Source organism: Pelecanus crispus, chromosome 2, assembly GCF_030463565.1.
Source record: "Pelecanus crispus isolate bPelCri1 chromosome 2, bPelCri1.pri, whole genome shotgun sequence".
Taxonomy (NCBI): domain Eukaryota; kingdom Metazoa; phylum Chordata; class Aves; order Pelecaniformes; family Pelecanidae; genus Pelecanus; species Pelecanus crispus.
In genome coordinates this window covers 48416205-48441594 of record NC_134644.1, presented here as the reverse complement: position 1 = coordinate 48441594, position 25390 = coordinate 48416205, and the positions used below count along the sequence as shown (strand labels likewise).

The 25390-nt window shown below is 44.2% G+C and overlaps 1 protein-coding gene across 2 annotated transcripts in view; it reads right to left on the bottom strand.

Moving 5' to 3' along the window:
- SH3BP5 (SH3 domain binding protein 5) overlaps positions 1–25390 on the bottom strand; it is a 455787-nt gene continuing 430397 nt past the window's right edge. For both annotated transcript variants that reach the window (XM_075704938.1, XM_075704937.1), the window contains 6 exons: positions 20523–20687; positions 12205–12335; positions 7831–7873; positions 5677–5896; positions 2072–2332; positions 1–1369 (listed from right to left, as the gene is read on the bottom strand). In XM_075704938.1, the coding sequence (XP_075561053.1) occupies positions 1188–1369; positions 2072–2332; positions 5677–5896; positions 7831–7873; positions 12205–12335; positions 20523–20546 (861 nt within the window). In that variant the 5' untranslated portion in view covers positions 20547–20687 and the 3' untranslated portion in view covers positions 1–1187. The remainder of the gene's footprint in view (positions 1370–2071; positions 2333–5676; positions 5897–7830; positions 7874–12204; positions 12336–20522; positions 20688–25390) is intronic.

Genomic DNA, 25390 nt, shown 5'->3' with positions numbered 1-25390 from the left:
AATACAACAGGACTGCAAAAACATAGAATAGAAAATACTTTGGGCAATACTAAAATTCCCATCAAATTAACAATATAAACTGACATCTTACATAAAGTGGTGCTTTCAGAAATGCTTAGCCACCAAAACCAAAGAGTCCTAGGATTTTTACTACCACTTATTAGCATAATTACCAGACACTACTACTGCCTAACAGCTGCTGGCAAAACATGCCCGTGCCCTTTCTAGTTTTATTGAACACCTTCTCTAGGGCACGCTAAAATCCCAAGTCCCTTTAACAGTTAGAAAACCCCACACAGTACAACCTACAGAGAAACTTAAGAACACATTGTCAATCTACACTGGCAATTCCTTTTCTTCATGCATATTTCAAGGGCGAATCCCTTTATCATAACTGCCCTGAAAACATCTATGACTTCCATTTTTGAGGAAAAAAAAACACTTAAAGTGCTGAAAAATAATACTTCACTTCTCAGGGGAGGGGAAGGGCAAGGGGCCAATCAACTCTTTTTGGTCACTGGAATCACCCTCAGAGTCCAAGCCAGACTCGGGAAGGTGGCTAGAAAGGGCCTACCACCGCTGAGTGTCACCATCCCCTTTCTGTCCGTCTGTCTGTAACACCAGCTTTTATAGGCGTGACTCATCTTTATCCCTTCTGTGAGCACCAAGGGAAGAGTGAAGGCTTTTAGACCCCACACATGCAACAGCTTTCCTGTATACAAAATATTTCTACAGTTTCAGCATAATACAGACAAATACAGATGTTTAAAGAATATGCCACTTATACTCAAGAGATCCACTGTATCTAAAGAGCATTTCATCCTACAAAACTGAAGCCAAACCGCTCTCTGCAAATGTCTGGCTTGAATTTCAGCCCCCCTACTGGCATGAATTTACACAGGAACATTACTAGTTATTGCTTCAGCCAGGCTGCTACAAAACAATTTACAAAGTCTGTGAAATATGAGCACAGCTTAAACATTCGATAACTTGTCCGGCCTACAAAGGATTTACTGAATAAAAACTTCAGCCCTCCACATTAATTAGACTTCTTAGTGCAGTTTTAAATTCTTAGAGTAAACGCTTAAGATTTGGCATATATTATTGGCACGATGTTCTTCAAACACTTAGAAGTTCATGTATAAATATTTATACTCCCCTTAATCAGGACAGGGCACAAGAAGGACTCAGCCAATCTGGGCAGCTTTTCTGCCTGCGCATATTCCCTCTTTGATTTTCATGCACTGAAGGGAGAGCTGCTTCATTCGGTTATCCAAAGCCAGCCCCTCAGCGCAGCTGCTCCTGTTGCTGCTCCTATTCTTGTTCACTCTGTCGCTTGTCTTGTTCTCAGCCCCTTCTGCCCTATCCCCTGCAAAGAAAGGATTAAACTAGATGTTAAACCCGGATTTCATTCTGCAACTTAAGCTTCAAGCGGGTGCCTCTGGAGCTTCCTTTGCAAAAGCGCGCAAAAAAAATATAGGAGCAGGAGCAAGATACTTTAAAGAAACCAAAGTCGGCCTTCCAAGCCATGCTTGTCTTGTGCACTGCATCAGCAAATTACAGTGTAAACAGCCTTAGGTTCGAGTACACAAGAGCGGCGGTAATCCTATAGTCTGAATTTGTCAGCAAGGGCTGGCAGAGCCTGCAAGAGGTTCCTTTTGGCACATTATTTCACTTTTTTTTTTTTTTTCCTGGAAAGCAGGATTTTCAGCAAGCAGGACAGTAATTAAAAAAAAAACCAAACCAAACCACAAAACACAAACTCAGATTTTCCTTAAAATAAATGTACCATCAGAATCCCACTGATCACTTATTTCATGAGAAACCTCGAACCCCTCCACTGAGACGGAACTGGGGAACCTTCCCAGCCAGGAGAATAATAATTAAAACATTTTAGATGTCATCGTTAACTGTGGGACGCAGGGCCTTCAAGAACTGCCTTCCCCAAGGAAGCGGCCAGCAGGTCAGAGCTCAGCGAGCTGGCGATACGCCTAGGGGAGCTGAGAAGGTTTTCCTGCTCCCTTTATAAAGCTGAAAAACATTGGCCCAGGGCGTATCCAGCTGTGCGTACCTCTTTCAGCTTCGCACTCGGGGGAGGATGCCCCGCTGCATTCGCTTCGGGGGCCGAGGACAGGAAAGATCATCCCGAACTCAGAGAGGGATACAGGGCTGGGCAGATCCAGCGTTCCAGGTCGCGTCGTGGGAGGAAACTGAGTGGGCACCTCACAGGGACTCGTAGGACCAGAGCTGAAGCTGGACACCGACTGAGTTTCTGAATCTTCTTCGGATATGAAGCTGCTGCCGTTGTCATCCTCAAACACTTCTGAAGCCACTGCAACGTTCAAAGAACATTCCAGTTAGCAAACCTACCCAGCTCCTGCACCTTCCCGGGCAAAGGCAGTTTCTCAGGTTTGGGTCTTCTGCACATGCATGCACTGCTAACCCACGGGCTGCCTCTTCTCGTGCTCTGCCCCCTTTGCAAAGCCTTAACCTGGCATTTCATACGTGGATCACGGAGGCCTGATTCTGCTTTGAGGAGCAGCGCACCTGCCAGCTGTGCCATGCAAGACCAGCGCTACACCAGCTACTGCTCCTCATGCTAAGATGCTCTTGGATTTTTACTGTTCCTGCTGCCCCCTGCCCAGCTGCCCTTGCTCACTTGGAGCCTTTGGTACCAAACTTAGGCCAGGGCCTAGTCCCCTGTGCCCACCTCAGCCAGCACCATCCAGATCCTAGCACAGACTCCTGGTTATTTAAGACACTAATTAGAAAGACATAGCTCCAGGGGCAGATTGCTTCCACCTCATCTGCCCACTGTTGCAGTTAAAATCCAGCATGAACTCCCAAGATCTCTTTTCAGATGAGGATCACCAAGCAACGCTAAATTAAAAAAAGCCCCACCCACAGATATAATTTTCCTTGCTCATGTTTGCTCAGATCTGAATTTTAATTAAAGCAAAGCAACTCCAAACTGTCTGGCCATATTAAGCTGCAGGCTCTTTGTTAGGACGAGGAATCGATTAAAGAAGGTTCCATTTTGTGTAACATAGGAGTGTAGATTTTGCTAAAATTCAACATTTTTCAATCTTGGTTCATCCGAGATGGGGACCTATGAACCAAAGACTTGTGCACATAAGCAGTCCTGCTGGGATGAGAAGGTTTTTTACGTGCATCAGCCCCAACACAACAAAGGTGTGTGCTGCAATCACGCTGGTCTGAGGAAGTCCCACGAATAGCAAGACATTTACAGTGACCTGAGGTTATCTTCCATTACGCCTCCTTGCGATTCCTGCCATTGTTAGAGAGGCTCAGAACCGCCTTGAAAGAGCAGCAGGAGCAAAGCAGCAGCGTTAACGAAATGGTTCAAAGGAGAAGTTTCAAAGTAGTTCTTCTGTCACCCCGGGAGCCTGGGGCTCACGTGCACCACTCGGACATGAAGGGTGCCAAAAGCGGCAGCTACCGTCACGGTCATTCAGAGACGTTCAGCTCTTTCTGCTGTATTTGCAGGTTGCAGAACTGTACTTACACATTGCAGAATTGACCTAAAAGGCTTCAAACATAAAATGGGTACCAGCATTATCCACCTTCCTGAGCCCCCTCCAGGGCACTTTGTGTTCAGAGGCAATTTGTTGTGGTTTGGGTTTTGTTGGTTTGTTTTTAATGATGTCAAATCCAAGACTGCAGAGTCGCCTTTCTTCTCACTTGCTGTGTTTTATCAATATATCATGAGCAATACAGATAACTTTGCAGGGGGTGAAAGCAAAGAAAGGTTGGGCAAAAAAGATGTTTCCAATTACAGGAGTCCTCTACTTGGCAAGAAGCACTGAGACCAGCCAGTCTACAACAAGCACAACTTGCACTGTAGCTTACTTATCACCATCTAAACTTACCATAACACACAGGAGCATCTGCTAGGGCCAAGAAACTCTTGCTGATGATGAGGTGTTTTATTCAACTCCAGCAGACAGAAATCAATATACGAAAGGGCCTTGGTGGAAACCCGCCACATGTTACAATGCATGAGAGCTTAACCTGTTGAGGCTATTTTGGTTATTATGTCTGGCAGGCTGCTAGTCCTGCCCTGTCGTAACCCAGTTCTGCGTTGGCACTAGACGCAACCTGGAGTCCTTCCACCTATGTCAGACTGCAATTCAAAGTGAGGGATGAGCCCATGCTGCCAGTCCTTGCCTGCAGCCTCAGCAGCGTCCAGGAGGGCCAGCAACTGGTTGCTCCGAATTAACTTTCCTGGCTCTTTCTGCCCCTACATACCAGGCCCCTGAACTTCTTTAGCACAAGAAAACCCTCGGACTCAGTTATACCCAAGGCTCTTGGGAGGCCTTCTGCGCAAGAACTTGTGGGTATCCAAAGAGGCAAGCCCTGCCTAACTCAGAAAGGCTCAACCTCGGGACGTCAGGATGGCAGAAGATACGCAGCCATACTGAAACCCCATTGCATCAGCTGGCCCAGACAACGCACTCGCTTGCTGTGGCAACTCAAGTCCCAGCTGCACAGTACTGAGTGAGAGAGCTCCAGCACATCGTGTGAAAACTCCTGCCCCTGCAGAGGACGGAGGCCAGCCTAGGGCTGCCTCCCAGCTCCCACGGCATAGACGGGCTGTACCACAGACCTACAAGGCCTTGGCACCGCTGCGTACCAGCATCTACGACAGGAAACTGCACGTTCGGCCTTTGGGCACTGAGGTTGTGTAATTCTGAACTACTGCAATCCTGACCTACACTCTTCCCTGCAGAAATGGAGCTGAAATACAAATTAAACTGGGATTTGTGGGACTGGGCAGCAAAAAAAGACTTTCTGCATCAAGAAGGGGAGAAAAGTATCCAGGAGAGAGGAAGAAGTAGGCCACATGCAATGTCCATCTATCCACTTTCACCCAGAGCCAGGACAAAAGCAAACTCACAATACAATAGACGGTTCCAGTCTTTGCAACCCAAGGTCCCCGGTGTGCCACCAGAAAGCAGAAGTTACCTAGGCTTGGAGCTTGCTCAGTGGTTGCTGCTGTCACCCAAGAGAAACATCTGTCATACACGGCCTGTCAGTACACTGCATTAGCCTATTGCTGCTGCTTCGCTTCCCTTGTTCACAGCACACGTGCTCTGCTGAAATCACATATTGGCAAAAGATCCTGCAGTGCAAAGGAGCTTATCCTTAGAGCCCTTCTGGGCGAGCATCACGCCTTTCTGTACTACTGTAGCCGCAAGTTTAGTCCCTCTGCCACAGGCCCAGCACTGCAAGACAAGCGCTTGATCCAAAAGGTCTTGTTTCCAAACAGCACTGCCACCTCAGCAACCTGGCTGAATGATCTGCAACAGCCTGCAACCACCCCAGGCAAGTCACCAACAGCAGCACCACTGGCTTAAAAATCAGAAGCACACTTTGAAGTGCATTAATTTTGTTCCTTTCACACAGCAGTGTACAAAAAACAACAGTGATGCTAAAGGAACAGCTGATGCACTTCAACTCATATCCCTTCCCCTTGAAAACTGTCTATTAAAGAATACAATCAACTCCTGTAATAATGAGAAGCGTAACAAGTTAGCCACAATCCCACAGCAGCCAGCAAATTTCAAACTGCAGAATATGCAGAGCAGCCTTCATCTCATCATTCCTTACGATGCCCATGGGATATTCCCAGGCACGGGAGCACTCTGTACTCACTCGAGATGGTGTCCGACTCCGGTTTACTTGCTGACAGGTCTTCCACAGAGATATTGCTCCCTTCAGCACCCACGCCACATCCTCGGGGCCCCATGGCAGTAGACCGTCTCCTCTCGTGAATCTCATCTGAGATCATCTCCAGGTTTTTCAAGGCAGTCTTATACTCTCCCTTTGCCAGGGCCAGTTTTGCCTGCAGGTCGTCCACTGTTTTCTTCAGTTGCTAACAAGGAAGACAGGTATTAGATGTGCTTTCATTACAAACGACGCACGGTATGCAGTTCTCTGTTAGGTGTCCACGTGACTTGGCTCCGCACGGGCAAGCTAGCATAAACCAGGGTTGGTGTCTAAGTGATGGGAGAGTTCATAATTCAAGAGCACCCCAGCACAAGCAGTGGCACTTGTGAAGGAGACAGCAGCAAGGGAAACCACGGGAGCCAGGGGCTGGGACTGCCTCCAGAGTGTGGTAATGGCCCCTGACTAAGCATAGGGCAGGGGTCCCCCCATTAACATGCAGGATCTCTCGTTAACATGAATGCAGCCCTCAACAGTATGTCACAAAACCACCCCTAAGGGTTTGCTGGCAGCCCCTGACTGCAGGGCACAGCACGGCTGCGGGTTGTCCTAAGGGGCTAAGCCTCATCTCTCCTCTGAGCACCAAACCCATCACTTCTTGGTCACTAAACCTGCAGACCAGAAAGCAGCAAGCCTCAAATGCTGACAGCTGTAATACAGCAGTTTCCATGTCCCCAGGCACAAACCCCACTCTACAGCAAGGGCAAAAGCGTTGTACACCCTGTCTCCCAAAGGTAAAACACTGCTTGTTTATCTGTAGCTGTCTCAATTCTGTTTTATGTTGTACATTAAAAGCAATCTGTGCTGTCTTTTGTATTGTATTTTACACAATCACCCTGCTTCAGGAGGGGACTGAGCAGCTGTCATGGAGAAGCACAAGGTCCCCAAACAGTGGGCCTCTGCCCATGGAGAAAAGGGGATTTCTCAAAAGATGCCTCTAGCCAGAAGGGATTATTGGGCTGGCACCCAGCCCAGAAGGGGCGAGGGCTCAGCTCCGTGCAGCAGCAGCTGACCATGGCTATGGAGGCAGGCAAGACAGAGGAGCAGAGGGCAATCCAAGCCTGGATCCTGGCAAGGAAAAGGCACGTGCCATAGTCTCCAAGGCTTACAAAGAGTTGTCACATCTCAGGCAGCCCAGGGAAGGGCTCACAAAAAAGGTGTGGGACATACCTTGCATCTCAGGTAAGGAATAGGAATCTTCTAGCTAGGGTCCTGCTGGCCTGGCACCCCGCTGGAACCTTCCTGCGCCCATGACCAACAGTGCAAGGCAACGTGTAGACCCTGTGCACATCCCACACACCTACAGCACCAGCCACCAGCCACTACCCGTCAACTCAGAGGAGCGAGGCTCCCAGTTTTGGGGGCCACATGCAGCAAAAGTCACTCAAATAGAAAGAGAGCAATTCTTGCATTTGGATTTTTAGTGCGACTTTGCTCTCCCACCCCTGGCAGCTCCAAGACTAAGGGCTGTAGTAGCAGGGATTACCATCCCATGCACAACTGCCATGCCCACCCTTGGGCCACTGTGCCCTGCAAGGCATGCGCTGTGCCCAAGCACTGGCTAGACATCGTTGTACCACACAGAGTGCAGTGGTGACAAAAAAATCCCTGGCAGCCTAACCCAGCCAAACCCAAAATCCCACTTCTGCCAAATCCAAAATCAGAAATTCACATCTGTGTGATGTTTGAGTACTACAACCAGGTTACTTGTTCCATTAATTGTCCCAACCAGTGAACAGAAAAGAGCACCCCAAGCACAGTTAAACAGTCTGATGCATAAAACATTGGCGGGGGGGAACCAAACAAACCCCAGAGACTTCCAACTATGAGAAGTAAAGATGGTCAAACCATGTTTGTTCAATTCTGGCAGTAAACAGCAGGGTTCGAACACTCTTTCACACAAGGAAACAAAGCCTCTCAGTCTTTTATCTTTAAAATGTGCTTAGCAAATTGCTCAAGAGGTTTTGAATTGAATTGGTTTTGTACAGAAACGCAACACAGTTGTCAGAGCACTTTAGATGTAATTTCAGTATTTACCATAAGCAGTAAAGAGTTTCAGATGGATCTGAATTACATACGTACCTCTAGCTGAACATAGTACTTTGCCTTGAGTTCAAAATAAGGTCTGTGGAAAAAACAAAGAACAATTGCTTACAATCACTGGGACTGAATACAAAGTACTGGAGTGGGAGTTGCTCTCTTCATAGCATTAACATAGCTATTTTGTGTTTCACTGTAATCCCGAGAGATGACTATCTAGATGATACAACACCTACATGTGCTCTCAATGTCTCTCTTTTCCCCTCTAACGTATCTATTTCTCACGGGTCTTTTGACCTAAACACAAATTGCAAAATTCCCGTTTTCAGAGTTGACAGCATAATTCCTTCAGGCCTTGATTCTGCAAGATATTTAAATGCAATGTCCAGCTTCAGGCATAGGCACCCATTTAATTTTTGAGTCCACAACACATTTAAATTCCCCACAGAAGGTGAACCTTAGACTTCCCCATTTTCCAATGTGGGGTTGGAGGGGCAGTTCTTAGGTTTTTCAGTGAAGGAGAGGGGATGAAGGGAGGTCAGAGCACCACACGCAAGGGCACAGCACTTCCTGCCAGCGGCCCACCAGGCGCTTCCCTGGCGCTGCACGTCTCTCCAACAGTTTGCTTGGACACGGAGGACAACGTCACACCCAATCTGTTTCCCCCTACAGATGACAAAACTTGCTTATAAGGTTGCAGGAGGACAGGAGCACAAGAGGTGCAGTACAAAGCCTAGAAACCATATCCCACCTTCAAAGTTTTGAAGCCCACAAGCCAGTATCATCTGATGTAACACTAGGCAGCAAAAAAAGCCCTGATTTTTTAGCAGGCCTCACTACCCTCCTCAACTCTCAGAAGCTCTCCAGGAAAGTATGGGAGAGAGAAACAATCAGATATGGTTTTATATGAAATAGAATATTAACTACACTTGCCATACTTTACCCTGACAGCAAGCCTCTTCTGAGCTGGAAGTCCTACTGCAGCTACATTTTGGACTGTGCACCAGAACTCAGGAGTGTAAAACTGTGGCTTTCTGATCCTATGTGCTTTGAAGGGTTGAATTCACTACGCAGTCATACACAAAATAACCAAGCTGCATTTCCCCAAGACTAGGTTATTTTGCAGCTTCTATGTTTTTAATCAACCCCCCCTACCGTCACTAGGAGCACACAGCCAAGCCTGCGATGTTTCTGGTGACACTGATCCAGTCAAACTGCGCCTCTGCCTTCCCTTGCTGGGACGTAACGCTGCCAAAGTCTACACAGATGGACCTGCCCAGGCATGGTAAAACATCACACTTGGGAGTCTGGATCCAACAGTTAAAGGACTCCTACAGCTGTACCCCAAAGCAATGGAAAGGCAGAGACACTGACAAAACGGTGTTGCAGGGAAACAGTGAAACCCACTCACCTCAAATGACCTGATTCTCTCCCTTCCTTATCCTGGTACCAACTGGGAGGGAACAAACAAGCTTGAATCCTAACCTCCCATCAGCTTCCACAAGCCTGGGGGAAAAGTCCCCTTTCTATCAGCAAACAAGCATATGTGCACTTGTGTGGTGTGAAAAATTATATATAGATATGTGCATATGTGTGTGTGTGTATACACAAATACATATACATGCACATATGAGCAGGCATGTTTACAGGTAACAGACAAGTAAGATGCCACCTAAGCCAGGAGAAGGATACCAACAGCCTGACATGTAGGACCTCAAACAGAAGCACTCTTCTTCACTCATCGCTAACACACAGCCAAGCATCTGATGCCAGCAGAAAGCAATGCACTGGCAGGGTAGGGACTCGCATCTCCTCGGGTCACTTCATTCTCTTACATCCATGACCCTGTAACTCTTGAAACCTGGCCCATGACACAGCAGGGCTGGCAAATTGTTCACTGATGCAGTCAGTGTCCTACCTCATCAGTTGTCTAAGTCCATGACATTGCATAGTCAAGCAAAGTGCTTTTTAAGTAGATGGCAGGGAGAGTGAAAGGCACTTTGCCCAAATCACCGGAGCAGAAAGTGACTTCCAAAAACCAGCCAACACAGGCGAGTTCATTATCCTACAGCTTGGAGGCACTGAGCCAGAAGATCTGGCGACTGTTAAGAACATGCAGCCGTATGCACATTCATAGCTTACAAGCAAGTAAGCACCCAGAAACAAAATTAAAAGCAAAACCAAACCAAAACAATCCAGTAATCATCCACTCATCAACTTTACACAGCAAATCATCTAAACGACTTTCCTCCAGGCTGTCCCAGTCTTACTTTCAAATAGTAATGCTTTAAGCGTCTTAATCCAGACTGAAGTGAGGAGCAAATGCAAATCATTTTTTGCATAGAAAAGAGCAACTCATTCAGCATGCCTACCCACAACTTTATGGAGAGAGAGGATGGACAACATGGGCCTGAAAGGCCCAGGCATTACTGCCAACCCTCCCGCACCACCCAGGAGAAGCGCAGAGCAGTTTGCTAGTGTTAAATCCTTCCTGAAAAGCAGCTAGTGGCCATTTACACCCTACAATACAAGCAGGGGCAAATTCAGCAGCCTCATGTCCCAGTTTTATGTAGCCACTTGACAGCACTGATGTTTTCATCTCAGTTCCAATTTTCCTTTATGTGAAAATTGCAATGCTGAGAGACAACTGACCTTTCCAACATCCCTATGTAGTATGACTTCAAATACATCCACAATAAGCCTGTTTGTGCTATCAGGCATCTTCCACTTTAATACTTACTAGGTTAGAATTGGCATTTCTGTACACCCCTTATTAAAAGATCTCCAAAACACCCTACCTAGGTGGTTTATACTGCTAGTCAGCCCTGCTGTGAAACAAAGGAGTATGTTGGCATCCTTCCACACAAGTGAAAACCAACTTGTCCTGAGGAGAATGACACAAGGCAACATCCCCATGAGGGTAGTTTCAGCAAGGAAATGAAGACTCAGAAGGCAAATCACACAAGAGGCAGCTGGGGCATCAGGCTCAGCACCATCATTGCTATAAAAAGGTATGTAGGACCCAATTGACAACTTACCAGGGTCCTTATTTTAAATCTTATTGTAAGGAAGGAACTCCTAGCAGCCAAACCACTTCTCAGATATTGCTCTTATCCAGAGGAATCTGTCATTTAGTGATCTGATGATGTTTTTCACAGTCCCTCTGCAGTGCTAGACAAACAGCATGCAGCTCATTCTAGGAAGCCACGCTGCTACACTGTTTCAGCACACATGCTTGAATCTTCTGAGAAGTGCTAATCATTTCTTGAATTGAGCAAACACCTATCAAAATAGATTTTTAGTTGACCGATTTCACCAAAAAGTCATTTTTAGATAGAGGGATTAAAAGCTAAATACAGCAAGCAGATTGTTTAGACAAGCTACAGTCTGGAAATACAAAGAAAACAACCGCAAAATATAAAGAATTAAGAATTGGTTATAAACAGGGCCAAAATTTTGAACAGGTTCTGAGCAAAAAGCTGTTTCACTTCTCTGCAACAGAGCAAAACTGCGCATCATGAGAGGAACGAGAGGAAATGGGCTTAAGCTGCGCCAGGGGAGGTTTAGGTTGGAAATTAGGAAAAATTTCTTTATGGAAAGGGTAGTCAAGAATTGGAACAGGCTGCCCAGAGAGGTGGTGGAGTCACCATCCCTGGAAGTGTTCAAAAAACGGGTAGATGTGGCACTTCGGGACATGGTTTAGTCTAGTCTACCCTTGATTGGCTTAGAGTGGACTTGGAGTGTAGGTTAATGGTTGGACTGGATGATCTTAAAGGTCTTTTCCAAACCAAACGATTCTATGATCAAATGCAGGCGCATTTATTAATGACACTTGCTGCTTAGCTATGCTCTCTGAAGTGTGTTTCCTTCCCCAAGAACAGCTCTCGCACAGCTTTGCTATGGCAGCATTAGGAAGTAAACAAGTCTGATGTACAGCATGCTACACTGATGCAGTCTCGCACCTTTCAGGTTTCTGTCACTTGCTTTGTCGCTCTTCTAACTAAAAATAAGAACTAAACTGCAAACAAACCTAAGCTGCAAAACATCTACGCACAGAGCTCTGCAGCTCTGTAGGCAGCATCTATGTAAATCCCACGAGCCCGTTTCGAGTCACATGCCACCAACGGGTTCAATGCACTAGAACAAGACCAAGAATATGCCCAGAAAAGGTTTCTTATCCTGCTTAGTTCACCAGTGTATCAAATCAGATGCTTCAAAAGACACTTAGAAGGACAACAAATGCAAGGACAAATACCAGCACCAATTGTGCTGTGAGGCTGTTGCATGCAGACAGAAGCCCAAAGAGAGAGGTTAAAAGGGCAAGACACTTTCACAAGTTTCAAAAAAACCCCACAGAATTGGTATTTCCCCCAAACAGATTTCACCACTAAACTCATCTCCAAACGTAAAACATACTTTGACTTATTGATGGCTCTTTTCAGCTTCTTCTCCAGTTGTTTCATCCTTCCCATGGCAGCATTGTATTTGGCTGCAGTCTCCTTGTGAACCAGCTCACTTCTTGTTTTGGTCTGTTCCGCCTCCATGACCTTCAAGAGGGAAAAAAAAACAGGTTGAGTGGCAAGACACAATGATCCCTTTCTTATCATTTTAATTAACAGCATCTTCATAATCTCTCCAATCGGCTCATGTCAGGAAAGTGAGGGCACAGAAAAAAATTACTTTCAATGAACCTACTTAAAAGTCTTTCCTGAAAGGAGCAGCAATGTCAGATTTACGAACACTGGTGTTAATTAGACAGAGGTATTGCAGCTTCTCGCACAGTTTCTCTTACGGGAAGTTCAGAAGAGCCTCAAAATTTGGGATCATCCATTTTTTAACCCAGTTAGATATTCAGGAGCAGAGCAGCACTAGCAGAAGTCACCCAGTTACATTTAACAGCGCTGCTCCTGTTCCCTCCTGGTTCTCCCACGGGAGCCTGCCTTTTCCCAGCAGGCTGCTCAGCCCCCGGCTACAGTCCCACCACTCTGGAAAGGGCTGAAAACCAACTACAGCGGTGGGAGGACTGAAATGGAGGTCAGCCTGAATCACCAGTCACCAGAAAACAGCGTGCCCAACGACTGCCTGTTTGCAGAAGGCCAGGAAGCCGGCTTTTCTCTTAAAACAGCTGACCAGCCTCAAATCACGGTTTCAACACCGAAAATGCACACAGATTCAAGCCCTGAGCTGACACCCCTATCATGCAGACAGGGGAAGCTATGCTGATGACCAGCCCACTATCTGGGCAGGCAGATGCTTAACGCGCAGCAGTCCCAGGCCCAGCACGTCAACGCTCTCCACGGCCAGCCCAGGTGCTCCCCAGCCAGTCAGGCTGCACCCCTGCACGCAAGCTAGCAAATTCTTCAAGCAATCATTTCTTCAAAGCTTTATAAACAAACCCTCACTACCACGGCATTTTGCAGCAATCAGGAGTCTACAAAAGCAACAGGAAAAGTAAATGTCCCTCCATTAGCTGCTCTGCCTGTATCCCATAGTCACGATTTGCCAGTAATTCTATCTGGGGTGCTTTTATTGTGCAAATTTGAGATGTCAGAGGTGTAAGTCAGAAAAGTTGTTTTCTTTAATGCGCTAGCAGTCAAGATCCAGACAGGAAAGTAACTGATTTGTTTAAAGTAAGAAAAGTGGTGACAATTCTCCATTGGTCTGGCAATGAGGAGAAGACAGGCAGTTTTCAGGCTCCCTCTCTTGCAGCCATGAAGCTATCCATACAAAAAGTGGCAGGACTTGATTTTCTCTAGTACTGGATTTCAAAATGTCTCCGCTATGAAACCAGCTACTCCACAACTTCAAGCAAATTTGCTCCAACTGGCTCCCACCAGCAGAACATACGTCTGATATCTCAGATCCAGAAAGAGAGAGAATATTCAAGATCATAGAATCATAGAATGCTTTGGGTTGGAAGGGACCTTAAGAGATCATTGAGCCCAACCCCCCTGCAGTAAGCAGGGATTGAACCTGTGAACTTGATATCTTGATTTTAAGTAACCTCACCCACAAAACTCTGATTTCTTGAGAGTATCCTAGCCCTCAGGCTGAACTGAACAGGAAAAAGAGCACAGTCAACTTTGACTTGCTTGGAGTGCTGCTCCTCTCAGGAAAACTGTCATGTTGTCCTTTCTGATGCTTAAATGAAAGCATGAAACTGCTACATGCCAAAGCTAAACTGCATCAGCATCAACTAGAAGCTCTTGCTGTCACAACTGGAGGCCACGTTTTGCTCATCTGCACACTCCACTTATTAAACAAAGAAGTTGCTACAGAACATCCAGGTTTCCAAAGGCTCTTTTGATTAAATATAAAATATACTCAACTCCAACACCCTTCAACTATTTATATATAAGGCATCCACTTTCGAAGAAAGGTCAAAATAAAAATTAAAAAAAAAAAAAAAAAAAATCTATCAGATTCATAACAGGCTCTCTCCTGCATCCTGAAAACAAGCTTCAGCCTCTTATCTTGAACAACTGTTCAAAAGCTATGTTGATGCAATGACTTTCCCTAGTGAAATATGTCAGACAAGGCTGGTTTTAGCGTGGAAGTGCCTTAAATTAAAATGCAGTCTCCAAAGACTGCACAGAAGCTGGTTTGCCTTCTTTGTATCGTGGCAAGGAAACTGCAATTTAAAAATGCTGCAAGCTACAAAATAATGGAGGGGCTGGAATTTGCCAGTGCTCAATTAAATGTCAATCCCTCGCATCCATTCTTGGGGCAAAATTAGCATCAGCTTTGATATCTGGGATGAACCACGTGATAAGTACTACCAGCATCAGGGTCATAAAGCAGGTCAGGTGTCCAGCATCATGTTGATTTTGCACATCTTTCGCATCAAACATCACAGAAATGTTGAACCCTACAGAACTAGGATTTGAGGATGACAGATTGTAAACACCTGAACATATCTGACAAAATATGGATTTTGCTGCCAGCCATATATACCCATGTTCATTACCCTTTCCAGAAATAATAAAAAAAAAAAAGGTTGTATACTTCATCCTTTTGAAAAATCAGTGATGTAAGGAAGACCATCTCCCGTCATTCCCTTGTTTTCCCATGGGGATTCTATCATCGTGCTCACATTACCCATCCAAGTCTGTGGAGAGGCCAGAGACAGCCTGTCCCCTTCCCCCAGGGCAGCGGCTCAAGGTGCACGCCGGAGGCTGAGGACAATACCTGGAAGCTTGTGAGGTATCTCTGTGGAGACCCATCACCTGCCAAGATGCATTTCAGTATTTCATTCAGACAAGAAGAAACAAAAAGATCATCCACCCCTCCACAAAAGCCAAATGGCCTTTAAATAGAGAAGCTGTCCATCAGGGCAGGTGGATAGAAACAGACTGCAAACCATGCTGCCACCTCTACATCTAGGAGGTTTAGTTAAGACCAGCTAGGGAAACCCCTCAACTTTTAAAAAGGTCTTAGCGGAAGACGGACAAGGCTTATGTGGGAAAGTAGTACTTTTTATCAGACCTAATGATACGGTTGGGGAAAAAGCAGTCTTATTTGGACTTGTTAACAAGCTTTTGGTCACAGATACCAAATAAGCTGTTTTGTCTAATAAAAGTCATGATGCTTCTACCACCAACCTTGCCTTGTTCGTGCTCCTAAACCATCAGATGCAACAGCATCACTTAGAAAAAGGCAGAGATAAAAGTGAGGATGACGCGTCTTCAAATTAAGACTGCTCAAGACACACCTCTCCTCCTTACATTGTACCTGCCATTCATACCCTTGGGGCAAGCAGGGGACTACATACACTTACACAAAAACATCCAGAGTGGGTGAACTTCTAGGATGCCCACACATTCACTGGACATTTCTGTAGCCCACACTGGTCCTTAATTACTAGATCACCTATTCCAGGCAGAACTCATTCTCCCAGGTAGCAAAGGCTATAGCACAGATACAACTACTGGAAAACAAACAAACAGACAAACAAACAAAAAAAACCCACCACAGATATCAATCGATTCCTCTTCTCTCCTTCCCTACCCTCTATTTGCAACCCAGACATCTGGGAAAGGAAGGTCAGCGAAGAGTATATATTTTTAGTGAATAAGTCTGTACAAGTAGCTTTGTTCCCCACAAAAGATTTGCATGATCTGAAGTCAAAGATGGACTCCAGGCAAAATTTCAGTAATAACAGATACAAAAGAAAAAACTATCAGTGAAATTAAGCAAAGCTGACCATCTAAGCCAGAGAATTACTCTGGACAAATGTTTCTTTCTCAAAAAATTAAATCGATGGCTCTTCTAGGGGAAGAATTAGAAATAAAAGAGGTAAGAGACAATGCAAGATCAGTGAACCAGGAGGACAGAATCAACAATATAAGGGATTGCGTTTAACCCCTGCATTTCCAGACTGAAGTGACAGAGAGATTAGGGCAGGGACAGATGTGGATATTTTTGTTGTTTCTTTCACAGACTTTTCTTTTCCCCCTTTTTTCTCCAAGTATTTCTATCTGCAGGAAGTATCTCTTCTCTCTACATCACGAAAGCACCCACGCATTTTACACTGACAGATGGTACTTCACGGTGTAATATCAAAGCAAGCTTCACAAGCCAAATTAAACCAAGAGGGAGCATGCCTCCTCCCTCCTCACTCTCCCCTCATCCCTTCCTTTTTAAAATGTCTCATGATCAAGAGCCAAAACATTTCTTCTCCCTGCCAGAATTTAGGAACTGAACATATCTCAGGAAAGGCTGTAAAAGCAGAACCTTTTTAAGATTGCAGATTGCATTGGCAATTAGCAATTAGCAATTTCTCTTGAAATTCATGAAGGATCTTCCTTTCTGCTCTAGCTTGTCTCAAACTTGAGGTAACACACCTGTCTGCACTTTCCTTTTGTACACATTTATGAATGATTTTCAATAGGAGTATAAATGTGAAGATCTCTCTCCTTCATCCCTCCAAAATTCTCCATCCTTTGGCCCTTTTATAGCCCTGCTTTCTGCACCCCAAACTGCAGCATTATAATTCAAGGTACTAGCAGACAGTCAACACTTCCCAAAAACATTTTCTCCAAATTTTAAAGGCAAACTGCAGTTACCAAAAACCTGGTAAGCCAATAGCTAACAGTGAACAGTACTTTTCTTCTCCAGGCAGCTTAAGGGCTCATCAAACCTGTCTACATGCAAGCTAGGTGACTCCATTTCCATTATAATCAACAGAGAATTCATCTTACAATGAACTTGCCCCTCTGGTCACATGAATTGTTCTCCAGACACCATCAATTTATTGATCAGACATCCTTTGACTATAATGGAAGTTTAGGCAAGTAACTGGGACATACAAAGTAATGTTCTAGACACCTGAAACTGATGAGCTAAATCCCAGCCTAAGTGTCATTGCACTTAGATCTGCAGAGAAACGGACATCTAGAAAAAAACCACAGGAATTTACCCAAAAGTACAAATCAAGTTAAGAGTAGAAGCGGGTAAAGCAGCTGCCTGACTTGCAGGATCACATCACAGTCCTGTGCTTCACTGTGGTCAACACATAGCTCAAGCACAGACATTTACAGGGATTAGTTGCATCTTCCCAGGCAGGCAGGCATCCAGCTCCTATTTAGGCACCCAGTTTACTTTGGAAACATGGCTCAAACTGCAAGGTAAAAAAATTGCTGAGTGACAGCCTGTACTCCCTGTACCTAGTCATGCTGGTCCTGTCTGCTCCGCAAATAAAAACATCTTCCATGTGTTATGCTTCCAGCTCATCCAGGACAAGCAAAATTTCAGTAACTCTCCCATTCCTCATCAATTTAATTCTCTTATTTTCTGTATCAGTGGCTACAAAAGCCTTGTTTACAGTAACCTGCTAGACTGTCACATTAAAAATAGTGTTAATAGCTTTTCAGTCTATGAAGAAATGAAAAAGCAATTACAACATGCAAGCCTTATCTCCATTTCCTCCCAGTGAGGGTCTGCAAACAGCCTTTCCTGTTTGGTACTCTGGAACCCAAGTCTTTGTCCACATCCACTGGGTCAAGTACAAAAGTAACCTGGCAGTATTTCCATACATGCCTGTATTAAAAAAAAAAAAAAAAAAAAAAAAAAAAGTGTCTTGTTTGTTCTCTCGCCTATCCTTTTCCTTTGTGCTCTCTGTTTGCATTACTTGTCAACTACCAAGCTGCTACAGGGCTCGGGTTTTGTTCCAAATTTCAGATTAATTCCATAGAGCCTGCTACCTCTGCCTAAGAATAGCAAATAAAACCACTTTACTCTTGCCTGACGTTTCTATCAATAGAGAAACAAATGAATTAGTGGCCCACTTCTAACATCTGGCACAGATGCATTTTCTGCACTTGATTCATTGCTGTACAAGGCCCAGTGCAAGATTCTTTCTGCCCAGTGCAACTGTCATTTATACATGCAAAAAGCTAGCAAATCCAAACAACTAGAGTGCAAAAACTTTCTCCAAGAGTGATGTTATATGTGGAAATGGAGGAATTCTATTTCTGAACCCTCAGCCTTCCCCCTCAGAAACATTAGTAATTTCTAATATAATTAATAGTTAATGCTCTGAGTTAATAGCAACACTGTGGCAGTCAAGCAGAACTTTTGTTCTAGTAGATCTCGCCCTCCCACCTGTTTTCATTCATAGTAGGGAATGATGATGTTTTCTGCTCCTCAAGACCCCAATTATTCTGTTTACTTCACTGAACACTAAGCACTTCACTAATTGCATGCACTGAAACCAAGAAAGTATTCACTGTGCTCCTAAAGAAGTTATAAAACTCAGTCAAGCACTCCAAACAAACTAATGCTAGGTCTGTTCAGTCAGGACTTCCAACAGCATTTTCACCCTTCTTGGCTCTGGCCCTAGCCTTAAGACCTCCAGGATGGCAAATGAAGATCACAAGACAAACTTCCATGTAACTCTTTCAAAATCTGCTGTACCCTAGAAAGGTGCAGATAGGTGCTTTCTGGGAACTGAGCTTACCCAGACTATTTTAAGCACCAGAAAGAGTTGGGTAACACTCTTTCCATTCAAGGAGCCATCAGCTGTTCTATACAATCCAGTCTGTGCCTAGGAGATTTTATAACTGCAGTAAATAAACCTAAGGTTCTTGTTTGCTGTTCAGCTGTAACCATCAGAGACATTAGGGTTTGAATCAGTCCTCCAACAAGGAGATATTCTGCATTCAGTGATGATACATATCAATGCCACCAGCATGATTCCACCAAACACTGTCAGCATCCATCTTCTGCTCTAAATCACTGAGTTTGCCCATCTCAGGTGTACTCCTCTCACAGACTGTCAAGGAAGGATTAAGGGTTGGAGGACACAGGAATCCCCTTGAAATATCCGAGGAAGAAAGGAATCCATCTGAAGTCTCGAAATTGCTAGCATTTCTTTCCTCACCCACCCCAACAAAAATTTTCGTTATGCCAGCTAGAGAGAGGCAGCTGATACGTGCTTGCTATCCCTCTCTACCAGATCTCAGCAGTTTAGCAGTCAGGAGCTCTAAGCAACTCCTTAGATGCTTCCAGTTTTCTCACTTCTCTATTCTGAGAATCAAAAATTGTGTATGCATTTCTGGACTCTGCTGATACTGAACAGAGATAACAACTAGGGAAAATGGCAGCTGCTGGTGTCCTGGTGCACTGCAAAGGTGGGGCTCCCTTCAGAAAGACACAGAGGTTACCAGATCTGCAAATACCTAATGATAACAGGGACAATAACACAAACAATACCCTGGAGTTTGTTTTGTCTTTTTTAATATATACCAGGTTTTCCATCTTTCCCCTACACACAGCCAACATCCTTTTTGTTCCCTGTTTCTTCATCAGGCAGCTGGTTTTTACAATTCACTCTGAAATAGAGGCTTTCTTATAACTGAGAAGCTTCTGCAACAGAACAGAGCTATGGCATTGAGGACTGCAAGACAATACAAACACTGTATGGCATGCTAGCATATTTGGAATAGCAAGTTCAGCTTCACTGGCATATTAAGGGAACTTTGACAGAACAAAGGTTTTTAACTTCGATTCTTGGTTCTTTCATGTTAAAAAAAAACTTTCTGCCTTTTTTTTTTTTAAACAGACAGGAAAAAAGACACAGCAAATGACAGGAAAATTCTTCTTGACAGCTGCTAAAATGAATACCACCTTTCATTGTTAGACAGTGCATCTCTTCTGTAGATTTAAAAAGACTTTATAGAGGAGGTAAGACCTTGTCTAAATTTGAATGTTAATTCAGGACAGAGCAGTGTGCAAGCTTAAAATGCAACACAGATCTTTGAGTAATTCTACATTCAAACACACTTTCCTGAAGTGAAGTGCCTTGTCCAACTTACTCCATACTAAGAACAGGTTATACTAAAATTGGAACATGTCCCTGTTTTTCCCGAGTAAGAGTTTCCATAACACATGTATTCAGGAACAGCCATCCCTATGCAATTATTCTGGCACAACTCCAAATGCAGATGCGCCTTAAGACATTGTTTATCCCTATTATATAGATGGTAATTTTTTTTCTTCAGAGAGCTACTCCACTAGCTACTAGCACAGCCAGATAGAGAACTATAGTTGTCCCAGTAGCAGCCCAAGGCCCAAGTCATTTAACCTAAGGCTTCATAATTTTCTGTAGCTTCATCTCCTACACGTCAGGTATCTGGAACAATACAAAAAATCTGTTGTTTCAGAAACTAAGCCTCATACACCACTGGAGAACACAAAATATGGAAAAGACAGATGCTGGGGCAAGTTTGTATTACCCTCTGAGTAGCATGGTTGAGCATCTCTTGCCAGGCAGAGTCAAACTGACGTTTGTCATCTTCCAGCAGCCTTTGCTCAGCAAGCGAAATGGTCTCTTTTGCAGCACGCAGAACTTCAGTGGCCCTCTGAAAATCCTGAGTCGCCCTCTGAGCTTCCAGCTGTGCCTAAAAAAGAGAAATTGGGATCAGAGACAAAGGAACCCTTACAGTCACATTTAGAAGATCTACCACACTAATCCCAGGACTTTAAAAAACACCACACCAGCGTTATTGTTTCCCAGCCTTTCACTTGGAAGTGACAGGTATTTCCTCACTCGAGCAAGTACTGCTAAGGCAGCAGTTCCCACCCAAACAGGTAATTTGCAAAGAACCATCTCATGGTGTTCGTAGTCAAAAAAACACACAGCTGATGGCCTACAAATAAGTACCTGGCTGAGAGATAAATACCTTACGATGTAGGTTTAATCACTGAGAAACAAAACAAAAGAAAACACAATAGCAAACTTGTAGCATGTCAAGAATACATTGAGAATGGCACTCCCTGAGTTTAGTCAGGGTGGATTTTTTTCTAGTGCACCATTAATCACGCTGAGGAAATGTTTTGGAAGTATTACATTGCTATAAAGCACAAACAAGTTTTCTGAGAAGGTGGCTGCTAATTCTTCAGATATTCTTCTGTTTTGCTATTGCTGGGACACAACAGGTGCAGCAAGTCCCCAGCACACAGATGCAAAGGTAGTAACAAAGGGAATTTGCAATGCATGTAAAACACAGATAAAGGCCCTCCTATGTCCTTTGGAAACGGCTGCTTCTTTTCAGCACAGTAACACAAAGTTTGAGCTTGAAGGAAGCACTTTAAAGTGCCTGCATGGAGCAGGGGAGAACAGTCTTCTGGTGAACTATATGGTTCTTCCTGTGAGAGCAAAGACTCCTCCAAAACAACATACGACCTTCCCAGCAAAGCAAGCACAGCTTAGAAGGCACCTAATCAATGCGCTGTGATCTCTTTTATTCTGGACCAAAAAAAAAAAAAAAAATCTCTGAGACACTGCATTTACAGACCACCTTCATCTCTCCTGAAGGTTCTAACAAGGCTCTCACGACATCCAAATCCCGCTCTGAACAGTCCTCAAGTAAAATGCTTACATCCCCATCTTGCAGGCTGGAGCCACCTCTGTTTTTCCACAGCTGAGCATCAGCCCTCCAGGGTCCCTAATCCCTATTCAGCCCAAAAAGGGAGAGCAGCCAATAAAGCAGAAATAATGCCAGTCATACTGCAGGTTTCAGTAGTATCACGGTGACAAAAGTCATCAGAGAGTTCAGTAGTCTGCAGTGTTGCACTTTAGTAGCAGTAGCAAGTCTTAAGTGTTCAAAATACGTGACTCTACAACAAATAGACAGAGAATATCCATAAACAAATTACTGACATTGGCTGGGGTTTGGTTGGTTGGCTTTTTTTATTTAAAAAAAAATACGACAGAGGTGTCCTCTCTTTTTATAGTTATCACTGAATGACAAGCAATTTTAACATTCAGGCTTTCAAACATGCAGGTTTCACATTGTTTTCCTTCCCCAGAAATTTTGATTTTCTTAAGTTTTTGTGTTCATTTCCTGTCTCTCAACTATATCAGCACTTTACTGCTCTAGAGCCCTTTTGAGGTTGACACACAAATGCCTTGTTTAGCTCAAAAGCAAAATCTTTACCTGAACTTTTCTACATTATATATTTCATAAATTTCTGTTTAAAGTAGTATTTTTTGAGCTGTTTTGCACTGAAACACCACCCTTCAAATGTAAGCTTCGCATTCAATTAACTGAACATCCAGCACTGTGAAGACAGTTTTTGTTTACGCTTCGATGATTTTTTTAAAAATATACTGGAATTACCCAGCTTATACCTATGGGAAATGTCTTTGACCAGACATGACTGACAGAACAAAATAATGAATAAAACTTTACATGTCATGATATACAGAGAAGGAGTCTGAGGCTGAAGCAGGGAAAGGACTGTGACATACAGAATACAAAACTGAGGAAGATGAAGTCTTATGAATAAAGGAAGAGGTTTTAGTGTGAAGAAATGGTGGTCATTTGGGAAGTGGCTAAAAATCCCTGATACAAAATGGGAAATACGTAGAATACTGGTGCATTTCTCCAGCAAACAGCTGGCTACACCTCCTCAACACCAGCTGCATCAAATACCTTCACACTTGAGATACCACAGTTATTTGTAAAGGTAATGGAAAAAACCCTGGGCTCCCTGCCCCGTGGCAGGGGAGACGGACTCCTGATTTAAACACAAGTCTCAAAAGGAAATAAAGCACACTAAGTTTCCCTCACAATGTCCTGAAATAGCAGCAAGCTCTTTTTACTTCCTTCCCCCATCACGCAGAGGTACTTCACCCCGAAGTGACCGTGGAAAAATAGGACTTATGTGTCAGAGGTCCTTCAGCAACTACCTGGGGAGGAAAATCAAAGTCATCACAATCACTGCAGTAATTTCCTTCCAACCAAGGTCCTTGATGCACTTCCTTCTGAAGTGGCTGCTGGTGTTTTCTGCAGAAGAGAAATTCATCTGACCATGCCCTTTGCTGGTTTCAGGCAGCTTACACCACACCACCCTGCCTAAAACCTTTGTGAAGAGCCAGGGCATTAAAGTGTTAATTTCCGTGCAGGACTGCACATCCCAAAGCAGCACAGAGCTTTAGGCCAATATTAGTGGATGAACAGCATCCTGGTGTAAATTCATCGTTAATACGGTCTCTTAGAAAGTCTAAGAAAAAAACCCACACGTTACATCTCACCACCACCCCAGTCACCAGCTGCCTATTTCAAATGTATTAACACATTTTATAAATTCAGAATAAGCCTGACTAAGGAATATTTTAACTTAGACACTAACTAACCTAAACCATGGTACCCACCAAGCACAGGAAAGCCATCTGAGGATCTTTAAAACAAGGCTTAACCTAAGCTTCCAAGAAAGGACACAGCAAGAAACCTGAATCTTAGTCCCCAAAATATCCTCTGAATTCTCTGAAAATTTACAACCTTTTTTTTTTTTCTTGCAGTAAGTTTGACCTATGCTAGTAAAAGGATCAAATGCAAATAAAGGCCAAAAGTTTTCCATAAAAATAGTTTGAGATGGGATTTTAAAAAGTGAAATAAAATGCAAGACTCCAGTAAGAGCCTGCACCATGTATGGCAGAACCGTGCTGAGGATGTTGGGAGGAAGAGCAGGACTGATTTTCATGGAAGACCCTATGAGAAGAAGCCAGGTTCCAATAATTTCCAAGCTGTCAAAGCCTAACCCCAGTGAAGGCTTCAGCTCCATGGCTGCCCCGCTGCAGGAGCGGGCCTGCCCACGCAAGAAACGACTTAGAAACACAGGAAAACAGACTGGCGACCCATTCCTAGCACAGGCAGAACCGCACCAGCAAGTAACTGCTTTCGAAACTCTGGTAAAACCAGATCCCAGGGGCAATGCGAGCACGGAAGAAGTACAGTTTTCTCACCGTAACTGCATCAGCACTTGAAAGTTTCTGTTGGCACAGATACCCAGGTCAGGGATCAACACATCTAAGCCAGCAACAAGTCTGCAGAGCATTAGGAGCCGAGTTACTAAATCCACACAGAAAACAACATTTAGTGGTAGCTTGCAGTACTAGCAGCTCTTCTGATGAGGCCTCTAAAGCACAATTGGCTGCACAGCAGGAAAGTGTTCTTTATGATAAGAAAACCAGAAGCTAAATTTACAATTCAGCTAGATTTCTACTTGCACCTGGAGGACATTGAGAGCTGAAGCTGTTAACAGGCAGGCCCATAACTCTAGCCATGTTCAGCTTTGTGCCCCGTAACTGTGTGGGCAAATGGAAAACTGAAACAAAAATCATACTTAAATACTCTCTCCCAGCTGTATTTGTTGAATGCTACTCTGCAATGGCAGTTTGGAAACACTGTTTTGGAACCCAAAAAGCTTTTTGGTTTAAGCAAAAGAGTTAGTCCAAATAGCAATTTAGCTTCAACAGTTATCTGAAGTCATTCTACAGTCTTATTTTAAGCAACTTACTGAAAGCTTGGGAAAGGAAAAGCCAAATGCTAGGGTAAAGAATGATTCATTAGTCATTAGAGAAACATCAACAGGTTTGTGGTTTTACCAATGTGAAAAAAGATACTCAAACACTTTTTATTAGTACAGTTACTCAATAATTAGCCTTCATTTAAATCTCCCTCCAGCATGTAAAAGTTGTTCTGCACCATCACTGACAGACTGCTCTCAAGCTCTCAGTCTCAAGCCTGCAGGTCACTCAGTTTGATGGAAGGGAGAGTAGCCATGTTCTTCATGTGCCTTTAAAACCTAGAGAACATGAGCTCACATCTCCATCCAGCCTCCTGACATTGCATATGAACGTCATCATTTTAGGCCATGGCTGTTTCTCTCAAAAGACCAGAATTCAAAATTCAAATTAATAGCTGAAAACCAGGTTATTTTGCTTTCAAGCACAATATAAAAGTGAGCATCTCTTCAACAAAAAGTCAGAAGGAGCTAGGCCAGTGAAACCCCTTTTTGAAAATGAGAAAGCCTCAATGCCTTGGGAACTGAGGAACCTGTGCCCCCGCTCCCACTGCCACAGTGACCGGGAGCTCGTTGTGCCTCATCATCAGTGCTTTCTGCCAGGAAACTCAACTGAATGTCTTCACCACTGCAGACCTTTCCCCTATTAACATAAAATATAAAACGGGACCCCCTGAGAAATGCAATTAAGCAGCCACAGAGATCTCAGCTAAGGAGAATCCCACCATCACACCACTTCGTCACACACCATCCGCACAGAGCACCAACTCTTTCTGCTGCTGCGTTCGTCCCT